Raw genomic sequence first — 23,763 nt, forward strand, 5'->3', positions numbered from 1 at the left:
CATAAAAAGGACATGGAACTGCTGGAACAAGTCCAGAGGAGGGCCACGAGGATGATCAGGGGACTGGAGCACCTCCTGTGTGAAGACAGGCTGAGGAAGTTGGGGCTGTTCAGCCTGGAGAAGAGAAGGCTGCGTGGGGACCTCATAGCAGCCTTCCAGTACCTGAAGGGGGCCTATAGGGATGCTGGGGAGGGACTTCTTCATCAGGGACTGTAGTGACAGGACAAGGGGTAACGGGTTAAAACTTAAACAGGGGAAGTTTAAATTTGATATAAGGAGGAAATTCTTTCCTGTTAGGGTGGTGAGACACTGGAATGGGTTGCCCAGGGAGGTTGTGAGTGCTCCATCCCTGGTGGTGTTCAAGGCCAGGTTGGATGAAGCCTTGTGTGGGATGGTTTAGTGTGAGGTGTCCCTGTCCATGGCAGGGGGGTTGGAACTAGATGATCTTGAGGTCCTTTCCAACCCTAACTATTCTATGATTCTATGATGTGAAACACAAGGCAAAAGCCTGTAGAAGAAGTAGTCTAAAACAATGGCAAGAGCACACAGGGGCAAAATGAGGTGAAATTGGAAGAAAAACCTCAACATAAGTCTTATTCTGGATACAGTAGTAATAAAAACAAATAAATGAAAACCCACACAATACATATGTATTTTTAAACAAAAACTACAACCATTGCACACAAGTTTAGGCAATTCTTTTTTAAAGGCATTCACAATATAAATCCATTTATATAGATGTTTACACAGTTCTTTTTGTCAGGGAACTACCTTCAGCAATATCTGTTGGGAAACCTATAAACCAGATCCCTCTATCTGGCCCACATACAGCTAGAAAGGGGGAGCATTGCCCATTCTTCTTCCTTCAAAACCCTGACAGGTTTTAAGGAAAAGGGGGAATAAATACTCTAGGAGCATATCTACAGCTACAAAATAATCTATCTCTTTTACCTTTTAGTACCTACAAGCATGTAATGTGCAAACACAAAAAGTGCCCCTGACTTTCTAGGAGGGATTCAGAGCCCTGTTTTAAAAAATAAAATGGTCTCTGGCACACTTTGCATCTACATATACTGTGCAATGCTTCCTACAACTGTGGAAACAGTACCAGCTCTGCAGGCCTGAGAACAGCTTCACAACTTCAAGTTACAGATAATGACAATATAGATTTTCTTCTTAATGGTCTGGTTCTATAAAGCAATAGAATCTGCTTAACCAGAGAAGAGCAACCATGGTAAAATAATCCAAAAAAACCTGAAAAAGCACTTAAGAGATACGCTTTCAGTGGGTCTGAATTGTCTAAGGTATGATAGAAAATAAGACATAGCTATTCCCTTGCCCACAAACACCTAACATGTATTTTCTGTGGCTAAACTGGGGTGTTTAGCTTAGTCTGAAAGCCAACTATCATGTAGTTGCATCACAAACAAGAAGGAATCAGGGCCTTGATTATGAGAATTTTTGCTGTCAAGAGGAGAGAGCCAGCCAGCAATGTTAATTTCAGAGGCTCTACAGTAAGAAAAGGAAGTATTTTGATGAGAACTGCAGTGGCTGATGGAATCACCATTACATCTTCTGCCTTAAACATTTCAGGCAGCACATGCATTGAAGGAGATGTGTGCTTATTTCCCTAACAGCAAAGTCCGAGAACACATCTGACCAGGTGCAGGCCACTTCTGGAGCCGAAGCGGATTCCCTTCATGTGAATAACCTGCCCTTGGAAAGAGCCTGCAAGACATTATTCAGCACTCTCAGGAACCATGCACTCAAAATACGTTACATCACTGGACAGTATATGTCTAGTATGCATCTTTGACTTACCTAGACTACTGGCAGATACACCTGATATTTGATCCATCTGCTTCCTAGCACAACTATCTGTCTCCATCAGGCTTGGAAAAAAACCTTGCATCCCTCCCACTGCTGATAACATTTATTGGGCAGGGTAAGCAGCATCCAACGCAAGAACATACATCACTTTCCATCTGGAAGGCAGCAGCGAGTAAAAAAGGTCTGCAAAATACTATTCCCTTATCTAGTCTACCATAAAAGGGAGTTTAGAAACTTTCGAATTACTCAAGTGATTCGCAAAACAGCAAGGAGAATAAATAGTCTCATTCTTTCTGCTTTCTCCTGGGGCCTAAATATACAATATCCCACCTGCTTTCACAATGACTAGCAAGCCGTTAGATGACTAGACTATTCACAGTGACTACTGCTACATCAAAGGTCTTGAGTTAGATATAGATTAACTCTTGGAGGGAAGACAGGACAATGAAGCAATTCTAAATCTTATGGTATGCAAAGAAGTCTGCAGTTTCAGTAGGCATGGCTGTGTTGGGTACCTTTCCTTGGAGAAGTGTTAACAGCTTTCTGCCAAGGAGTTTGTTGTTGTGCCCTCTTTGTGTTCCCTTTGGAGACTAGAGTATTCATGAAAGTCTTCAGAAGCCACAAGAGATTCTAGTTATCAGACCCTGTAGCTACATACTTTGTTGTGTCGGGAGAGAAGACTGATGTTCTCAGATGTAACGCAAATGTTTGTATAAAGTCTATTTAGCAGTGTTGGAGAGTCCTCATACAGAACACTCAACAGAGTAACACTAAATTTGACATTTGATTGAAGTCTGATTAGTTCAGTCACCCAGGCTGAATTGATGACTCTGCTTTTAAAGCAAAATGAAAAGATTCTGAATAAATACAATAAATACAAGCTGTTACATTAAGGACTGAGCTTGGCCATCCTGATGTCAGATCTAAACCTACTGAAAGCAACTGACTAAAGCCTAGATGTGAGAATACTCATTATGCCTTTATTTTTGAAATGGGGAAAAAAAGGCCTCTGAAAGTACTTGAAGAATAGCAATTATCTAAACACTTAGGAAAAATATTTTACATGACATGAATAAAATATTAGATCGCATTAATTACAACTTGCTTAAATGTCACAAGTTAGCAGTGAAGTACCCCAGGGGTTGATACTAGGGCCAGTACTTTTAACATTGCCATTAACAACCTGGATGCTGAGACAGGGTGTATCCTCAGCAAGTCTGCAGATGATATAAAACTGCGAGGAGTGGCTGACGCGCCTGATGTTGTGCTGCCATTCGGAGAGACCTGGAAAACTGGGCTTAGAGGAATCTCATGAAGTGGGAGGAGGAATAACTACACGCACCAGTACACACTGGGAGCTAACCATCTGGTGAAGCAGCTCTGCAAAAAAAAAAAATTCAAGGATCCTGGCGGACTCCAAGCTGAACATAAACTAGCAATGTGTCCTTAAAGGCCAGTGGTATTCTGCTTTAGAAGTATTGCCGTAAGGTTGAGGGACATTATCCTTCTCTGCTACTCAGCACTGGTGAGGCCACACCTGGATACTGGGTACAGTTCTGGACTCCCCAGTGCAAGAGAGATGGACTTACTAGGATACACCCAGTGCAGTGCCACAAAGACAATTAAACAACTGGAGCATCTTTCATATGAGGAGAGGCTGGAGAGAGCTGGGACTGTTTAGCCTGGACAAGGCTCCAGTAGGATCTTACTGTTTATAAATACTTGATAAGGGGGAATGAAGGGGGAGCCAGACTCTTCTCAGCAATTCCCAGTGATAGCACAAGAGACAATGGGCACAAACTAAACAAAAAATATAGGAAATTAAATCTGAACAGGAAAAAATGTTTTTACTGTGAGGATGGTCACTCTGGAAAAGACTGTCCAGAGAAGCTGCAGAGTCTCCATCTGTGGAGATAACTCAAAACTCGACTAGACAAAGTCTTAGGCAACCTACTCTAGCTGAGGGGGTTGGACTGTTTCATCTCCAGAGGTCTCTTTCAACTAAGTGATCCTGTAATTTTGTGAAACAGCAAAGTAAATACATCCTATTTGTGTAGCTCTGTGGATCTAGTCTCCAGTCACTTGGAACAAAATCCATTTATTTTGGTTAAAAAAAGCTGCTATTTTATCCAACTAGCTAGATCATCAAGGATACTGGATTTCTAGCAGTATTGAAACAATTAACTCTTATTTGGTTTGCTCATTTTCAGTTACATTCAGGGAGAAATTCATTACACACTTGCGAGGACTCTGGCCTTAATTTAAATACCTAATACTGCAATCTTAAGAACCCTCAACTTACATCAAAAACATACTAGATAATAGTCTCATTAGCTCCTCATAATGCATACACTATAGTGATTTGACTAGTTATACTAAAAAGGGAGGTGGCTAGTGAGAATGGGATCTTTTCCATTACAACACACTTGTATGCAGATCTTATTATTACCATTTTAACACTGTCTAAAATCAACTGCTTTTGCAGCTTGGTTTATCATCTGGGCTCAACACTGACACTCAAAGGCCATGTAAATATTAGTTATCCAGCCAGCCTCACTGAAAGCTCTATGTAGGCATGTCTTTTTAAACGATTGGGCTTAAGCTTTAAATTTCACAGCACCATTAAAAACTCTGCTGTATAGTGCCTGTTGCCACTCTACAAATGGATACTTCATCTTCTCCTTACCGACAAACTGGCAAACACACCTGTGGCACGATGGGGGAAGAGAAGAGGGAAGTTCACAAAAGAAGGTGTTAGAAAATATTGCAAGGAAAATACCAGCTTCATTTGCCTAAAAAAAGAACCCAAGCAACCAAAACAACCCAAGAAAACAAACAAAAAAAAACCCCCACACCCCAAAGTACCGACCCACAGCAACCAAAACAAACTTCTCCTCCAAAACCAAAAACCCCACAACAGAAGTATGTACTTCTTACCTGTGTTCTTGACCCTGAATCAGATGCAAATATATTTATATCCACTGCTCTACCTCCTCCAAGATATCCAGCCAACATTGTAAAAGCATCAAAAGATATATTATAGTCACACGAAAGAAAGAACAAGCTTACACCATATGTTTCTGCCCACATCAATTGCAAGAAATTACAGGAACATTCATGTTACTGTACTGGATAATTTATCTTAAAGCAACAATTACGTTTTAATGTTCTAAGAACAGGCTGATCATAGTCTATAGTTCCTGATTATTCACCAGAGAACTCCTTTGTATGTGTTAACAAAGCATTATAATACATTTCCCAAGAAAATTCAGATCACTTTGCAACACAGTAGCTACAAAAGATTTATTTTTTAAATAAAAACATTTAAATCAACAGGTTTTATAAAACAGCATGTCAAGTGTTTTTCTTAACCTTTGTATTGTGAGCACCTTCAGTTTTATGCTAAAACAGTCAACATAAATTATTATTTGGTCAAGCTATTAACCTACACTGAAATAAATATACTTTTAACCAAGACAGATCACTTAATGTATACCAGATTCCCATACCTTTATAGAAAGTTTCTCTGGTGGCAAGTGAAATATAGACTGTGAAGTCATAATTGCAATATGTTCTTCTTTTTCTCTTTTCAATTTTAGTGAAGACTGGCCTGTAATTTTAAACTATAAAAACAATTATAAAGCACTACAGACTATAGCTTAGAAAAACGAAAAACGCCTGTATCACACAAGAGAAATATTTGAGAAGGCTTACCTGAACAGTATCAGAATAAGAGGCGGAATACAAACTCCTAAATGAGTTACAACACACTGGGCTGGTCATATCATGCCCCACTCTTACGGGGGTGGAAATTAGCCACTTAACAGGAACAGAAAATTTTGTTTCATTACAAGGGATAAGCCACTGATAAGTGAAAACAATACAGCTCACAAAGCACTTTTTATGCTGATACTATTGATTACAAAACACAGGGTGCAAAATTCAACATTTAAAATTATATGAACCTTAAAAGTACAGAACAAAACAAGTTTACAAGTCAAAATACTTCAGCACCTGAGATCTTCCTGTAGAAAGCCAGATACTTTCTTCAGGAACATGTAATACAATCAACTCCTTTGCTCGCAGTATTACACAGGAACATTTGATGAAGAAAGAGTTGAAACATACATAATGCTCAAAAATTCTAATTGAGCCTTCAAAATAAATCTGCTATCAAACTATACTTTTTGATCCATGTGCATTACCCGACTTGACTTTATGAAAACATTTTGTATTAAAACTAGAATTGATTTCATCTATTAAAGTGTTCTGATGAAATTAAACTCAAAAGACAAAGAACAGTATGCAACTTGAGTCATGTTGACAAAAAACTAAGAACACTGAAATAGAAAACGGTCTGAGCAAAACGTAATAATCTGCTATGCAAGCATGTATTTTTTACAGACAACTAGTGGTTATGTTTTTACTTGTGGTAAACTAATACTTTTCTGCTTTTGTCTTGAGAACTGGGAAGTTGCATTTTCTATGTTCTGCTCTATGTGATTAAGACTTCATGATTTTGTACGTTTAATTATCTGTTATCCTCAAGGTAGCCACTGTACTGCATACCAGTCTTAGAACAGAGGCTTCTTTTTTTAATCCCTTGGTTTTGAAGCTTTAAGCGATTGTGTATTCTATTTAACAACTGCACTCCCAGACCCCAGAGCAAAGAAGAAGAAAGCATTTAAAACAAAGGTCTCAACAAAACAGTACTGGGAACACAGTACTTTTATTCTAACATGATCTAATTTTACTTATGAAGACTACTTAAATGTCAAATGATATGCAACATTAAAAGACTGCAAATACTGGAATAGAGGGATGTTCCTTTAATTCTAGAAACGCTTTTGTCAGGGAAAGTACATTGTACATTTGGTTTTATTTAATCACTTAGTGATACTGCAAAAAGTTAAACTAATCAGTGTTACCAAGGTTAATGTTCCTCCCTCCACAATTAACTACTTGGAATTCTCTTGAACCTTTCTATCACTGAAAACCAGTCAAGCATATCTGTTTCTGTCTTCCCATTCCTAAAGAAGAATAACCAGGCACTCAGTAGTAACTTTAGGAAGAAAAGCTGCAGAGATTATGTTGAAAGATTTAATACTAAATGATCATAGTTTTAAAATCTGAGTGTAGTAAAATGCAACTCCATCTCACTGAAACCAAAACCAATCATCCTTGAACTCATCATCTTTCCTCAATACAAGGTGCAGCAGTTTAAAAAACAAGAAGGGGGGCAAACCCCTCCACAAATAAAAAATTTCCAAACCAAGAATATTGTTTTCAGTGCAAACACTGTAGTCTTCAAAAGGTTAAGAGTACAAATATTTACGTTCCAGTGTATCCTTACCTACAAGGAATGTTGTTTCACATTATGAAGTATGTCAAATACCTTTAATCCAATTGCAATACTGAAGTTTACCCTCTCAAATCGATATGGTGGCTGAAACCAAAGTGTTTATACAAGCAGTTTAACTTTCTGGAGAAACTAATGCACACAATTAAAAGCTCTCACAAAACCCAAGGGTAAAAATCAGGCAATTCAGCTGCTAGTCCTTAACCAATTTCAGTATAAAATGCCAAAAAGTAACCAGTTACTTAATGAGCAGTGAACTTAGCCTCCTGCAATCAGCAGCTTAAATCCCCTGCCCCCACCCCTAATTCTACAGGCCATGGAGGAAAGCTGGAGAAAACCACCTAGGCAGAACCCTTCTTGTCAGAACGCACCCTTGTTGTATGTCATTCATTTTTCCAATGTGCAAAAGTTAGATTTCTAGCAAAATCCCTCAAACCTAAAGAAAACTGCTGTGACACTGCAGAGGGAGGTGGGCTTGTTCAAAATATGCTTATAAATTTCACCTATGACACTATTTTGCAGCACTGTGCTTTTAGAGTTACTAGTTGGGATTCCAAGCAGCATTTGAAAAAGGCACCTATTATGCTTTCTTGATTAGCTGCCCATTTTAATAATTTTGGTACTCTTTGTCACAGTACATCAGGAAACAGCAGCACAAAGCATCAGATTGACAAGAATTTTATATTTGTTCCCCTTTAAAAAGCAAACATTTTAAAAATGAAAGGCACTCATGACAGAAACTCTCTCTCCAGTTCATATATAGATGGTCGACAAGTTTTGCTCTTCATTCTACATAAAGGCACAGTACAGTCTCTGTTTTGACCTTCCACATCAATATCAAGTAATGAGGGCATGTGGCAGTTAGTTCTTTTCTCAGTATCTGGCAAGAAGGTAACATCTGGACCTACACTGCCCTCTAAACATTCAGAGTCTTTAGAGTTTGGTTTAATTATACGCGGAATAATCTGCCATGAATCGATTTTACTTCTGAGAGAAGAAGGTCGAGGCCTTGATATAATATTGACAGTGCTTTGCTTTTCAGTTGAAACACCACTGCGATTGCTTCTTTGTTGAACAGATGGAGAGTGCAGAGTTCCAGTAACTGATAGAACTGGTAATGTGGAGTCAACATTGGTTGAAGCAAATCCATTAGCTAGGAGAAAGGAAAGGCCAAACAAAAAAAAGCCAATTTAAACCATGTGACTTCTTGATTTCCTTGCCATTTAATAAAACAAGGTTGCTGCAAACACTCGTGGCTTTTTTCCCCCACTGGAAAAATTAAGGTGCTTTTACATTTGTGGGAAGTCTCCTAAGCGATGACCAGCACCACTCAAATAATGTATTTGCATCTACACTCTCTTTCAGAGGCCATGGCAATTTTTTTTGTTGTCACAAAAGGAGATCTACAGACAATGCATCAACCTCCCAGTAAGTGGATGAATATTAGTATTAAAGCCTCACAAATTTTTCCAGTTCCTATACATGTAGTATTACTATGCATACCACATATGCATAGAGTACCATAAAGAATATTACATTTAAGCCACCACAGCACTGAAATTTAGAACTTCTTTCTGAAAACCCATTAATTACAAACTTATCCATTTACATGAAAACCACTTAAAAGAACTTTTTTTCATCTTAATTTTTTATCAGCAGCTTAACTTAAGGATTTATGGAACATGTGATATAACTTCTAGGTCAAGTAACCACATCAACACTTAGCAGGCTTGTTTTTCTTGAAGTTAATGAGTGTGCAGCACTAGAATGATGCTCACTCACCAAAGTGGGCTGTAAAACTATATTGAACAACTGTACTCTCTCAGAAAGTCCACAACAACCTAATGCATGCACCTGAACAGCCTCAGTTTATTTCAGTCTTAATGCTAATATAGTACATTTCAAGAAAAGCAGGCTCTCAACGACATGAAAAGACCAGGGAAACCTATTTTTTAATACCTGATGAAAAATTGATATTGCCTTAAAACAAATTATCTCTTCCCTTTAGATCTCAATACCCACACTCTTAACAGGATGCAAGTGCAGGTGGTTTAGACAGGGTTCATATGCAAAGGGTTTACCCCCACGCAGTTATAGCGGCTCAGCTAACACACAACTAACAAAAATCTTAGCATCTTATCAGTGAATGGTTAGTTTCTCTATGTTTTCTGTTTCTATTCTTAAAAATCTCCCACATTTTAAGTTCTTAATTACTCACCTGTGATCTGAAAATTGTTCCCATCTGATAAGGTTCGTCTGTGACCCAACACACTTAACTTTGTCAAGGAATCATTTTGCAGATCTTGAGATTCTTCCTTTCGACAAAGATCAAAAGGCCAATTTTTTAATTGGGTAGAAACTGTGTTAGGAGCCAGCTGTATCCTCTGTTCTCTCTTACTTTCTGAAGTTTCAGATGAAAAGCCATCAGTAGAACTACATGGACCACAATCATCAAGCACAGTGCTTACAAATGCATCTTCACTGTCAGGCTGAAGTAAACATTTTGTAGAAATGGAGGGCATAGAGAGAAGATTCACAGTATTTGCAGCTGGATTTAGGGTTGGAATACTTGTTTCCTCTTTCTTGGTTTGTAGTCGGGTAGGGCTGGCACTCCTACGAAATATTGAAGCTCGCTGAAATATTCCATCACGCTTCTTCTTCTCATCCTTAGGCAAGAGCTCATCTGGACCCTGTGGTCTGTTCAGCTCTCTGATATCTAAGCCCAGAGCAACAGATGCAAGCAGGACAGCACACCCATACAGCACTGAATCAGTCTTCTTTTTCTGCAGTGTCCTGCTCAGACTGTTCGTAGGTGTTATTTGAGGAGTACTATTTGTAGAACTAGCAGAGGTTCCTTCTTCAAAGCTCTCATGTTCTAGTGTATTCTCTCCCTGATCATCTTTCCACAGAGGTAGATTAATATAGGCCTGATTCGGCAACTTAATAGGCTTTGGTCTTTTACTGTCCAAACCTTCAGGAAGAAGCTTCTTATCAGTACAGACACCTAGAAAACATTACAGTATACTTTAAGATTGCAATTTAACTTTTTTGTTACTGCATGTCTGCATATGTACATCATTATTTCCTTCCACTTGCAGAAGCATTAATCTTGAGGTATATTGTACACCCCCTTTAGATGCAGTCATAAGTTCAGAGACTTCGTTGTAAGATCCAGAAACACATTCTAAGCCTAAATCTCTTCATGTACTCTTGAGAGTCTTTAAAATAGCAGGAGTACCATTTTGCTACAATTTCATTTTTTTAGCAACAAAAAAGCAAACTATTAGAAGAAACTTGCAGATAGATCTTCCTGAGTATGCAAGTTAACTGCAAACAAACTACGTTTTCCACATCTGGAAGACTTACTTTTATTTTAAGAGAGGCTTAATGTATCTCCCAACCTTTATGCACTCAGTTCAGTTCAAGAGCAGATACTCTCTTTGTATTTTCTGTGATATTTGAGGATTTGCAACACTTCTGTAGTGCTTTTCAAACAACATGGAAAGTATTTCAGTGTATGGATTACAATTAAGTAATTTACTATTTACAATCTGCCAGGTAAGATCTGGAACACATTCTTTACAACACTTTCAATTAAGCTGTGTTCCAAAATCCAGTGATTTGCTGGAAGCTTTTCCATTAGATTCATTAGATCATGGTGTTCTGGAATATAATGCGAATCTGACACCTTACGCCTAACGACAAATAAAATGGAAGGTATAATTTGACCTGCATATGTTATTCTACTATAAACTACTGAATGCTACAAAATAAACACAGAAATATTTGAAAGGCAAATACATAAACTTGTATAACCCTCTCTGTATATACGGGTTTAGAAGTAAGCTAATACATCTGTAAAATTACTATTTGTGAAGCTTGATCAGGACAAAAATGCCTTTTTCCTGGGGGGGGGGGGAAACCCCTACCAAAACACAACAGCGTCCAAGCAGCTCACCATTTCTTCTTCCAGCTGGCAAAAATGTAGCCACTGGTATGGACACCAACTTGTATCACAGGTGTTTTTTTTCCTGACACTGGTAACTTAATTTTCTCAGATAAAAGAATCTGTAGTATTGAAAGTGTGTGTAAATTTGAAAATTATTATGGCTATTGTAGAGCCATAGCACATTACAGTAGCAGTCATAAAAATCAACATACGGCTATGATGCTCCTGATCCTTAGGTGATTAGGTATGTTTTTTCTTGTAATCTACCTGTAAACCCCAAAATGTTACCTAAACAACTCTAAGTCTACTTTTTTTTTTTTTCTTGAAAATTTAGAGACTGAGTCCCATTTCAAAATCAGGAAACTGATATCTAGGCATACATCAGGGCTTACATGTTTTTAAACTATGGCTTTTTTAAACAACCTTGCAGAGCCCACTAACATTAAAAGTCACTGATGATCATTTAAATGTCCAGACAATTATTAATTTAGCTATTTCTTGAGAGAAAAAAAAAACCCAAACAACAACAACAACAACAAAAAAAGGAAACACAAACCCACCATCTAAAGTGGTGACTGCAGTTGGGAAAACCTCACATCTGTACATCACACACCATGTACATTTCTTAGCTGCTAATGACGGAAATGTAAGGATTTTAACAGTTCTGTTTTTAATAGATAGGATTTTGTTGGGGTTTTTCCACAGGAAAACGATTTGTAACATGACTACTCTTCTAATAATCTGCACAGTCCTTGAGGAATTCAAGCAATACAACGCTGGAGGTATCCTTAATGCCATTAAATGGCAACTTTCACTTTTTCAAAAATAGCTCTTACCTTGGTCCACAAATAGTGAAGCTAAGGGAACACCCTTCTGATTTTTCATTAAAACGGTTGACCAAGGGTTGCTTCCATCTGAAAGGGGTCTTATTCTGAAATAATAAGTTATTTTGATATTACCATGCTTATGCACTTTGACTGAAAATTAGCAAAGCATCTTTCTTTTTAAACTATAAACATATAGTACTTAACTTGAAAACAGTAAAACTTTCCAAAGGTAAAGAAAATTATATAGCAGAGAGTCATATGATTATCAATTGAGACATGCCTTTTATCTTGTATTCATTGTAAGACAAAAATTTCAAGCCAATGAAAAACAGGCCTTGACTACCTAAGAACAAAAGCTAGTGAAGACCTGGACAACAGTTTCACCGAGTCAAAGAAATTACGTCAATATTGGAAATTTATTAAACACAGCGATTGTAAAACAAACAAAAAATATCATAATCCCAGTTTCAATAGATGGCCTGGAACCAACTACTGCTACAGGTGGATGTCTCTACCAACAAAAAACCTGTGCTATAAATAATTATACTATTAAAAGAGACAAAGAAAAAGGATCACTTCCTTTAGATAGAATTGCTTATCTCCACTTCTGAGCAATCAGAAAAAACAATCTGAAAGTGAAGGCGTCCAACTGATTTTCAGAACCATTTCAACCCATGTTTGTCAGTGTAAATGATGTTGCTGGAATGACTTCTGCATCATGTATGTGAAGCCAGTCTTCTTTAATTGTACTGCAAGTGCCCACTGGGGGCCATGCTGGTACTTCTTCAAGTCAATGTGAGGAAAGGCAAGAAAGACAGGCCATAAATGTCTGGTATGCATTAGTAGCTCAGCATCCCAGTTTGTTCCAAGTCTCAAAAACCAGAGATAAAGAGCAACAGATAAGAGACTCTAAAACTTTAATACAAGTAAATGTTTTATCTTCAAGTCTATGTGGGGGTGCTATTTATTATTAATGTAAGTACCTAAATCAATTAAAAGGTAGGATTGAATTTTATCTTTAACTAGAGACTGCAGAACATCTCTCACTCACTATTTGTTAGTGATTCAGTTACCAAGAAGGCTTAGTACCATCAAACAAACAAAATGTAGTAGACATACTTGTCCTTACAATCTGCACGATCCTTGCTTTGAACTGAACTTGGTCCCCATGTACAACCTCTCTTTTTAAAACTTCTCTTCGCATCTTCAAACTCTTCTTGGTGATAAGTTGTGCTCCTTCCCCAAGTTCTGTTGCTTTCATCTGAAGTTACTACAGATTGGATTTAAAAACAGACAAAAAAAACAAACCCCACATATAAATAGCATTTCTAAAACCAAACTATTTTGACAGTACAGAGTATTTTCTCTGTTGCAAAACAATTCTGAAACTGTAACATTAGTAGACAAACTTTGAGATATTTTTTCTTTTACCAGAACCACCAGACCAGAACCACCACATAGACTGCACTGATACAAAAAGATGAGCAAGCAAGAAAAATAATTTGAGCTGACCAGAGACCCAAACTAAAGATAAGCAGTGAAACAATCATATTTTCCATGCTTCATTTAACTGAGAACCTATAATTAGGTAATTCAGACAAGTGAGTTAGACTGAGCACTTAAATTCCAATGAAGAAAATATATGCTGTGAAACAATTGCTATTAAACAAAATATTTCAATTGTGACAATGATTAATATTTTCTTTCTCACTACGCCAGAACAAATTATACTTTTACAGTGTCTAACCTTTATTAAATGCTTAGTCTGTCACTGTCTCCACTGTTAAATTAAACAGAACCAGCACCTTTGAAACATAATGAAATCTTGCCTTTTTTCATAACCCCAATGGGAAGTTCACATTCACTTGTGATATCTACATCTTGCTGGTACACATATACACTGTTTCTTCGGCCATTAGTTGTGTGTGTGTCTGTTTTGGGAATCACTGAGGAAAAATTAAGAGAATGTAGTAGAGATCTTAGTCAAGCTGATTTCAGAAACAGAACTGTTTCCCTTATATCTTTCTCTTTGGGATATAGAGCCCAGGTCTCTAAAGGCATTAAGCGCCTTTTGATAGCAGGTTTTTACTGTGGGGTTTAGAGGATCCTACTTCTAGAACCAGACCCAGGCAAGCAGATTTTCACATACGACTAACTGGAAAAGTAACTTGCTATTTATGTAGCATGCTTACAGCTATGACAGCGAGACCTAGTAATAAAAAAATAAAATAGCCAGTTATAATAGCCTGATAAATGAGGTGGCTCTGCTGCTCCTGCAGTGCAAAGTGCTCTCCTCAGGCCTAACCATACATCTTCCAGCCAGCACAGCTTCCCCTCCAGTGCGGCACTCTACTTGCCTTCTTTATATTCACTTTTTCAGTCACATTACAGGACTGGGCATATATATCCTACTGGATGTCCTTCTCCCATTAAAACACCTTTCAAAATCAGCTCTATTTGTTTTAATAACAAAATTTACAATTAACTAGATTTTAATTTTAATTTTAAAAACTTTCAGATTTGGAAGCTCGACTTGCTTATGACAAAGTGAAGCAATCAAGTAACCAATTGTTAGGTATGCCTGTTCCACTCACCTGTATTTGAGCAAGTTTTCTTGAAACAACGAAACTTTGAAGTTAAATCAAGATAAAATGTTATTGTGGGAAAGAGAATTTATTTTGCACAGGTGCAAATGGGTGTGGAAGGTAAATTGTTTCAGCCAGATACTCCTGAGCAATCTGATAAGCTTTTAGGTAAAGTCTCAAGGATCCAAGCTCAGTAACAGAAGTGTACTACTTTTAAAGGAGAGGCTTTATGTTGTCCTGTATGTTCTAGCCCTACAAATACAAATTCCTGGTGAAATAAAACAAAAAACCCAAAACAAACCAAAATAAAAAAAAGAAAAATCCCCAGTGGCACTCAGCACACATGCAAGGACTGGCACTGCTACAGCTTACATAAGGCACTTAAAAAAACAACCCTCAAGTTTTCAGAATCATGCCAATACCTGACACTTGCTTTGTTTCCACGCATTCCCATATAAAGCAAAGAGAATCAAAGATAAGACAGTCTTGTTTACATGTTATGATGACATCTTACTAAGGAAAACTTTTCTTACCTTTCTGCAGTAAAAAAAGCAACCAACAGAAAAAAAAAACCCATGCAGTTTGAGGCAGGGAAATCATTATCAACACAGATGCTGTGTTAGCTAATATTTTTTGGGGAAAAAAAAAAGTATTTCCTTTCATCTTACATTTTCATCAAGAAAAGACAGAGTTTGTTCACCTCTCTCCTTGATCCATAACATATGGGTAGCAATGGTCTTTGCCCAGGTAACTGTATCAGTTACAATTCAAACAAATCATAAAGTTACTGCCAGAAAAGATATCATTTCTCCTTTTCCTTTAGACATTGAAAATGAAAGGGCAGGGATATTCCAAAGATTAGACTGGTTCCTATACAAACTTTAAACAAAGCTTCACATTAGTTAAAAAAATATAATTAAAAAAAAATTCTTTAGCTACAGAACAATATGCAGAAAAATCCATTTTTATTTCCCCTCCTTATTTATAACTGATAAAGCCAGAATCTGAAGTAATTTCCTTCAGAGATGACTACCCTTACAGGAGAAGACAGTCACCATCCATAAGCAATCAGTTGAAACAAGTTCCACAGATTTTATTTAAAGAAAGAAGTTTAAGGCATTCCACTCTGAATATTGGTAATTAGATAATCTACTTTGCACAAGAGATCAGACAGTACAAATGCAAGCACTGAATCATGTAGGAACTATTTTCTATCTCTATATAAGTAATTCCCAAACATAAATGTAGGCTTAACTGTAAGAGTATAAAAAGTTTTCTTCCATATTCATGATATCTCCACTACATGAACAAATTTTGCCTTCTATCATCAGTATACATAGAATAACGCAGACCTGCAAGCAGACTCACAACCTTATTGTATCCTTCCTGTTCACAAAAAAACCCAAAAACCTAAAGCTGGCTTTCTTCTTTATTTTCTTACAGTTTTGTATTTGCTTAAAACTTGGTTCTCTTTTGACATAAGCAAGCTGGGTTGCTTGCTGATTCTTTGGCCTTTCCATCTTACACTTCTTTACCTCCTGAATCTTTCTTGATTTTCTTTATCAATTCCAATATCTATTAAAAACTTTATTTCCATTTTGCATGGGTTTTAAACATGATGCTTTGCCTTTTGTCACTATAAATTTTGATTTTTCATTGTTATTTCTCAGTCAGCTTACAAATGAGTTCCTGAAGTTATAAAAATTGTTTAATGCATTCACCATAATTCTGAATTACTAAAAAATAGTTAACATTTTAGCAAGAATATCCCTCCCATCAAAGAACAAGTTGCAAATGTTAGAACAAGCTAAGAGACTTGGAAATGAGACAGAAATCTGGCTGGAGCCAGACACTGCTAACAGTGTTTCAGTAAGCATATAGAACAAGCAGTCTCTATTAACCAAATTAACAACGGAATGGTGGAAACTTACACTGTATAGCTCTAAGACGAGGAATTATTGTGGGGCTACTTGATGGACTGGAGCTGTTACTGTTCAAACTCCTCCTCTTATCCAGATTGGGGGACGCCTGCACTGTTATTTTGTGCTGGAAATCTGCAAGAGTAAAACAAATCAGTTTTAAAGTTCTAAATAAACAACTCTTCAGAAGATTATGCTGCTGTACTACTTATAACAATTAAAGCCATATAATGAATTAAACTTGACAGCATAGAGATGTTTGTATCAAAAACACTGACAAACTCACTTTTAATGTAATAATTTAGAACTAGAGTCAAACAGTTTCACAGCTTCACAGACACTGTACGATAGATGTGCAGTAATATCAACAAAAGCGGGTAGGTCCAAGTGGAACCAAAATGAGACACATCTACATCAAACTGTTATTCAATCTTGTTGGTTGTCACAAAGGGAAAGAAAAATCTCAGTATTTCATCTCAAATGAATCAATATTCACGGCAATCAGATTTGCCTTTTTTTAATATGCAATTCATATACAAGGTAAAAAGTATTGTTAACAAATAAGTCACATCTAGGAACATATCAGAAAAACAGGACAAAATACACAATTACAATTTTTTACAGCAATGTCATAGAAAAAATCCCCAACAAATACTGGCAAGTAAGAAAAATTTTATGAAATAAAATTTTACGATATGCCCCTCTTTAATCCCCATCATAGGTGCAATTAGATTGTATGCTATTCTTACAACAGAATTTCCTCAAGGACAAATTCATGCCAATGATACTTGACAACAAAGAGCTATGTTATTCTGAATAAAACTATTTAATCATATTTTCAAGCTAAATACAAACAGAACTGGAAATGAAGGACCAAACATCTAGTTTAAGTTTGTGATCCAGCATAAGCCAACCTAACATGCTTGACTGGGAGGCTGTAGTGTGATTTCTATTTTATTTACTGTTTTTAATTATTTTTAAAGTAAGGAAAAATAAGCTTATTTCGCTAGTGCTGAAACAGTACTACTCCACACATCTTTGTCTGTTTCCACCTACCAGACAGCCATGAGCCTGTGTTAGCATGGAATTAAGTTCTTACTGCATTAGTAATAAACTGACAAGATTTCCCCTGGAAGCCACTGAAAGGAGGCCCATCAACACCGGGCCGCTGGTACCACTACCGACAGCTTTCCAACCGCTAGCACAACTCTGAGTTTCCGTAGCGCCATCTCGTGGCAATGTCAAAAAGGCACACTAAACAAAAACCCAACTCTGTGCAAACACACCACCATTGCAAAGTGGACATTTTAATGTGTTTGTGGGTGGAATTAAATGTTCTAACATTCAAATGATATCATATTGGTATTGTGAAATAATATCTTCTGTTGCTATTGCAGTAGTTTTTTTAACAAGGCACCCAAGACTGGAACTGCTGTATTGTATTTGTGACTGCAATAAGCATGCAATTTGGACCTACCACACCTGTAACTCAAGCCTTTACAAAGTGCTGCTGTTCTGCTAGGTACTCCAAAGTTTAGGGCAAGCAGCACTAATATTTAATCATGTTAGAAAGTTCTGGAATGTGAAAAAAGGTAGTTTTCTATCTGCACAAAAAGAACAACAGCAAAAATCTGAGCTTTTAACCAGTCTTAAACCATGTGGCTCCCGTGCTAGTAACCTTTCCCTCCAGATGCAATGGACTTCTAGCTGAATCAGGTCAACAATTCTTCCAGCTAAAATGAGGACTACTTGACAAGAACATGATATGTATAAGCTGTTTTGGGGAGATACGGAGGTGTGTATACAATTCCTACCATACCTTTTTGCACTATGGGGGTAGAAGGACCTGGCAGTGAATTAAAATAGTAGCCAATGTTGAAAACGTTAACCATGGAACTCCATGGTTAACATTAACTATGGAAAGCGCGCATATTTGATTGTAACATGTATTGTGAACTTAAAAAAAGAAAAAAGCAAACCTGAAGGCAAACTAATTCTGTGTCCATCTTTAAGTTTTAACCTGCTTCTTTTAAATTTGCCCTTCCTCTTCTTTACATTAGGTTTCTCTTGGTTTAACTGGAATATCATGATATTGAGCTCACGCTCCAGTACATCAATCTCTCGTTCTGCTAACTGCTGCTCACGGCGTTTAAGTAATTCTTCTTGAGATTTTTGCTGAAGAGCTGCTCTTGTCAACTCCTCTTCTCGTGATCGAAGTTCCTGAAGATAAGATTCACACAGTGAAACTAAATAATAATGTGAAGGTTGTATTAAAGGAGAGGTGAAGTGCACAGTAGGTTTTATTTTCCAATTTATTTTCATGATGAACTATATACATATGCACATGCAACCTTCTGACAACCTTCCATTCTGCATAAACCAAGATTCTGTATCCAGACACATCAAGCATTTATACAAATTTCCTTTCAATCATTTAACTTAAGTCACTCTACTTAGGGCAGCTAAGCACTGGCAATGGGGACAACACATCCAATCAAAGATTATCAGCTTACAGTCTAGCAGATAATGTGCTCCAAGTACCTCACATCAGAGACTATTCCATAGCATGAGGGCTGCTCTTACATAGCTCCTATGCAGTAACAAAAAGCAAATGACCTGACGAATACACAAATGAATACCTTCATCTTAAATTTTCTAACCTTTCTTGTTTTTCAGCCATGTATTAAGTAGCACTTCTCTATCTAGAAAAGCAATCAGTATTACACCAAGTGAGGATTACTGTAACAGGATAAACCAAGTCGTAAGACAGAAGACAGCTGTTTCTTAATTAAAATCTAGCAGGTACCTGTATCAGATCAAACAATTACTAACCACTGAAGTATACCACAGACCATCAATCCCATAGAATATAGTTGGTTTTCTCCCTTTATTCTTTTTCATTTTGGAGAAGCTTTAGTAAGGAAGCTAGTTAATTTTACAGGGCAAATGAATCTCCAAAGCTAAATTGTTTTAAACCTACCATCTTAAAATTATCTTAATCTTCAGCTTCAAGATCTGTTAAAACATATCTGAAATTTAAGTAGACCTCCCTTCTTAGTACAAAGCAGTTGTTATAGGCAGTACTGCTAACAAAAGAGACTAGAGGAAAAGGAGAAGCTATGATGGGACTGATACTTTAAGTTTCTCATTACATGTATCTTTCTTTTTTACATATGATTATGTAAATGCTACCTGGAGAGAAACTGAAATTCAATTCAAACAGAAAATGAGCATATGAAATTAAGCTGTGCTAGAAGTTCTGCATAGAAGAATCTTATTCCTATTTAAAATTAATTTATTTTGTCCCTGTACAACCTTACAATTGTGGTGGTGTTCAGGTGGGGTTTTTTTGTTTGTTTGGGATCTAGCTTGGGGTTTTTCTCAGAGCAGACTGCTCATCAGTATCCAGCAATATTGTATGCCAGTACAATTCGTATCACATACAGTGAAAAAAAAAAGCTAAATTTTTGGCTCTTTTTAACTCCCACTGTGTTTTGAATAAATTAGGTTCCTGAATGATAGTACTTAGATGTTTTCAAATGAGGGGAAAAACCACCTCTGTTCTTGCCAAAAAGACTACAGATGTCGACAGGTTAGCACAAAGGCAAACTGGTTCAGTGAAAAGTATCTCACAAAGATACCCGTTTCTTTACAAATATGGCATACACATATTGCTTATTGTTTTCAAATACAATAGAAATGACTGACAAATTTCATATGGCTTGCTAATTTTGAGTGAGTTTCTTTCAACACAATATTTGAATTTTTTTTTTTTTTTTTTTAATCCATCCTGCTTAACGTACATAATTTTGCAAAAGGCAATTCTGCCTCATGGAAATTCAAAGGAACTTGTTTACACACCATTATGTAAGGTTTTGGGGTTTTTTTGGTTGTTTTTTGCGTGTTTAGGTTGGCTTTTTTTTTTTTAAGGTATTTAAATCACTTCATTTAGAGATTGCTGCAAATTTTCACTTTCCTCCTCCTCCTCCCATCCATTCAAACTGGACAACATAAAACAAGGGTTGGAAACAGAAGCGTCATAAATTCAGTTTTAGAATAAATATACTTTAGAGTTTAAATACAAAATACGTTTATTGCTGCATTACTGCAGTAATAAAGATGTATTAGGAGACACTGATGATCATCCATGCTTCACTGTCCTCAAACCCAGGACAAAGCTCAGTAACTAGGCCAAACTTGAGGGCCCATATTGAAAAGGTAGGCAGTCTACCAAAAGCAGTAGTGCTTCCTCACTGAGAGATTAAGTATTTACTCCAAATAAACTAATTAAAACCAGACTTAGTGCAATTAGTTATGCAATGTTTCTACATCACTCTACAATTAAAACACCCATTGTAAATAAGCTAGGAAAGAATTCTATATTTAAGTTGCTCAAGAACGTTTGTCAGAAGAAGATTGTGATCTTCCCCTGGAGTGGGCGTCACCACCACTCATTTACAGCAAGCCCCTGAGGAAATTCCTCCAGCTACAGAAGTTCCTCCTTTACAGGCATGAGACTCCATGCAGCATTTTTTTGGCTTACTACTATTATATAAATACTTCATAAGCATTACTTTCTCCCCAGTACCTGACAGTAAAATTAACAATGTGCCAAATTAAATAAGCCTGCACATATGAAAACCTTGTCTAAGTTGAAATTACATGCTTTCATTCTCAAACAAGTTTACCTAATTAGGGCAGATACCTTTGGAGATGCATGTATTTTGGCATATAAGAAGTAAATTTCATTTTATCTTTTGCCCTCCCTAATTAAGCTTAACTCACTTCTACACCAAAAATGTGACTCCTCTCTCAAAGCTTTGCACCAACTCATTTAATCCTAAACTTGATTTAGTCAGATTTTTCTTCAACAAAGAACTGCTGGACTAATGCTTTCAGGGAAAAAAACCAAACTGAACAAAAACACCTCAAACACCACCTGAATGTGAATGCCTGTTACAATTTAGCAAGACCAGCAGGTCGAAGGAGGTGATCCTGCCCCTCTACTTTGCTCTTGTGAGATCTCACCTGGAGTACTGTGTGCAGTTCTGGTGTCCTCAACATAAAAAGGACATGGAACTGTTGGAGCAAGTCCAGAAGAGGGCCACGAGGATGATCAGGGGACTGGAGCACCTCCCGTATGAAGATAGGCTGAGGAAGTTGGGGCTGTTCAGCCTGGAGAAGAGAAGGCTGTGTGGAGACCTCATAGCAGCCTTCCAGTATCTGAAGAGGGGCTATAGGGATGCTGGGAGGGACCCTTCATTAGGGACTATAGTGATAGGACAAGGGGTGATGGGTTAAAACTTCAACAGGGGAAGTTTAGATTGGATATAAGGAAGAAGTTCTTTACTGTAAGGGTGGTGAGGCACTGGAATGGGCTGCCCAGGGACGTTGTGAATGCTCCATCCCTGGCAGTGCTCAAGGCCAGGTTGGACAGAGCCTTGGGTGAGATGGTTTAGTGTGAGGTGTCCCTGTCCATGGCAAGGGGTTTGGAACTAGATGATCTTGAGGTCCTTTCCAACCCTAACTATTCTATGATTCTAAATGCTCCCAGAGTAAACAGGGGGAAATGACTGGTGTCCTGGGTTTAGCAGTAGCAGTCATTTTTCTCCTTAGTAGCTGGTGCAGCACTGTGTTTTGACTTTTGGCCTGGGAACAGAGCTGATAACACAAATGTTTGGTCTGACCAAGGACTTTCTGAGCCTCATGCTCTGCCAGGGAGGAGGGAAAGCTGGGAGGAAGCAGAGACAGGACACCTGACCCAAACTAGCCAAAGAGGTATTCCATACCACAGCACGTCATGCCCAGGATGTAACAGAGAGTTACCCGGAAGCGCCAGGGCACTGCAGAGGGGGACGAGGTATCAGTCCATGCTCGGTCAGGTGGGGTTGGGCAAGTTATCGGTCGGCTGGTGCTGAGGTGTTGTAATCTTTCCTCTTGTTACTTCCTTCACCATTGTTGTTATTGGTGGTAGCAATAGCGGTTTGTGTTATACCTTAGTTACTGAACTGTTCTTATCTCAACCCGTGGGAGCTGCGTTATTTTCAATTCTCCTCTCCATCCCTCTGGGAGTAAAGGGAGGGAAAGAAGGGGGGGAAGTGAGTGGACGAGCTGTGTGGTTGGATTTAAACCATGACAATTGGTTGAGCAGTTGCTGGAGGAACAGAAAAGAGTTATGCTCTATGGCAGGCTGAAGCAAGTAAATGCAGTGGCTGACAAGTCTCTACCCTCTGTTCAGGGACTATAACCCATCTGACAGCTACAGAGGCACACAGCCCAGCTCCAGCAACCTTCATGTCCACCGCAGGCAGGGCAGAGACTACACAGACAATGCCCAGTTACGTGATCTTAAATAGAAGAGGGAAAAGCAGAGGGTGGGCAAAAAAGGCAGATAGGAAGTATGCAAGATTATTATGGATGATACTGCAGTCTTAGTGGTCATCTATAAATTCTGATACCACATAAGCTGATATTCCAGTAGATCTGTAATGTCATATCCATCACCAAGCAATAGTCCACCAACAGCCATTTGTGACACTTGATGAGAAGTGACGGACAAAGGCTAATAACAGTGACTTGGAAGACAAGAGTTTATTATTTGCTTGTATCAAAGTGACTATATCTTTTACAAAGATTTCTTCAGAAGTCACTGCATCTCAATTCTCTTCTTCCTCATCTATTACCACTTCATGAAATATAGCAACAAATATATACTGGGTAATAATCATATTGCAAGGAAGACCTGCAAAGAAGGAATTTGTTTCTACTAGCAACATTTCTAAAACAGACTCAAGAGGACACCTGGCTGACTCTAACTGATGTCTTTATCAAGTTAGCTAAAGAAAAATATAAACTTCAGGGTAATTAAAAAGTAGTTGAAGTAACTAAAAGAGAGGGTAAAGAGAATTAAGTGAGCACTCATTTAGCACAAGCATATTATAGAATGTATCATCATGGAAAAATGTATCATGGAAAGAAGATCAGTGACAGGGATCTGCATCATAAACGAGAGAAACTGAATTTGCTGATTCATGAGTACAAGGTTGACCTAATCAATCTTCTTAATATCTGGCAAGAGTATTTCCAAAAGTGAAACACCAAAATAGATCAGTGTTATCAATCTGTTCAGGACTGAGAGATGAAAGCACTATTCCTTTTTCGGAAAAGAAGCCACATGATACAGTAGAAACAGGACGAAAAGCTTTTCATCCCTACAGCTGAGGAAAATGTTCGAGAACTGAAACTGTTCAACAACTGTTCAACTGCTGAAAATCTGCAGTGGTTAGAAAGATTA

The 23,763-nt window shown here is 37.7% G+C and overlaps 1 protein-coding gene across 2 annotated transcripts in view; it reads right to left on the reverse strand.

Moving 5' to 3' along the window:
- Window positions 1-7,851: 7,851 nt before the first annotated feature.
- MAP3K21 (mitogen-activated protein kinase kinase kinase 21) overlaps window positions 7,852-23,763 on the reverse strand; it is a 41,152-nt gene continuing 25,240 nt past the window's right edge. The window contains exons 5-11 of one of the 2 annotated variants that reach the window (XM_065680260.1): window positions 18,449-18,689; window positions 16,482-16,604; window positions 13,795-13,911; window positions 13,085-13,235; window positions 11,975-12,069; window positions 9,408-10,193; window positions 7,852-8,342 (exon numbers count right to left, since the gene is read on the reverse strand). In XM_065680260.1, the coding sequence (XP_065536332.1) occupies window positions 7,918-8,342; window positions 9,408-10,193; window positions 11,975-12,069; window positions 13,085-13,235; window positions 13,795-13,911; window positions 16,482-16,604; window positions 18,449-18,689 (1,938 nt within the window). In that variant the 3' untranslated portion in view covers window positions 7,852-7,917. The remainder of the gene's footprint in view (window positions 8,343-9,407; window positions 10,194-11,974; window positions 12,070-13,084; window positions 13,236-13,794; window positions 13,912-16,481; window positions 16,605-18,448; window positions 18,690-23,763) is intronic. The other variant, XM_065680261.1, reaches the window with a different exon arrangement.

Source organism: Lathamus discolor, chromosome 5 (assembly GCF_037157495.1).
Source record: "Lathamus discolor isolate bLatDis1 chromosome 5, bLatDis1.hap1, whole genome shotgun sequence".
NCBI lineage: Eukaryota > Metazoa > Chordata > Aves > Psittaciformes > Psittacidae > Lathamus > Lathamus discolor.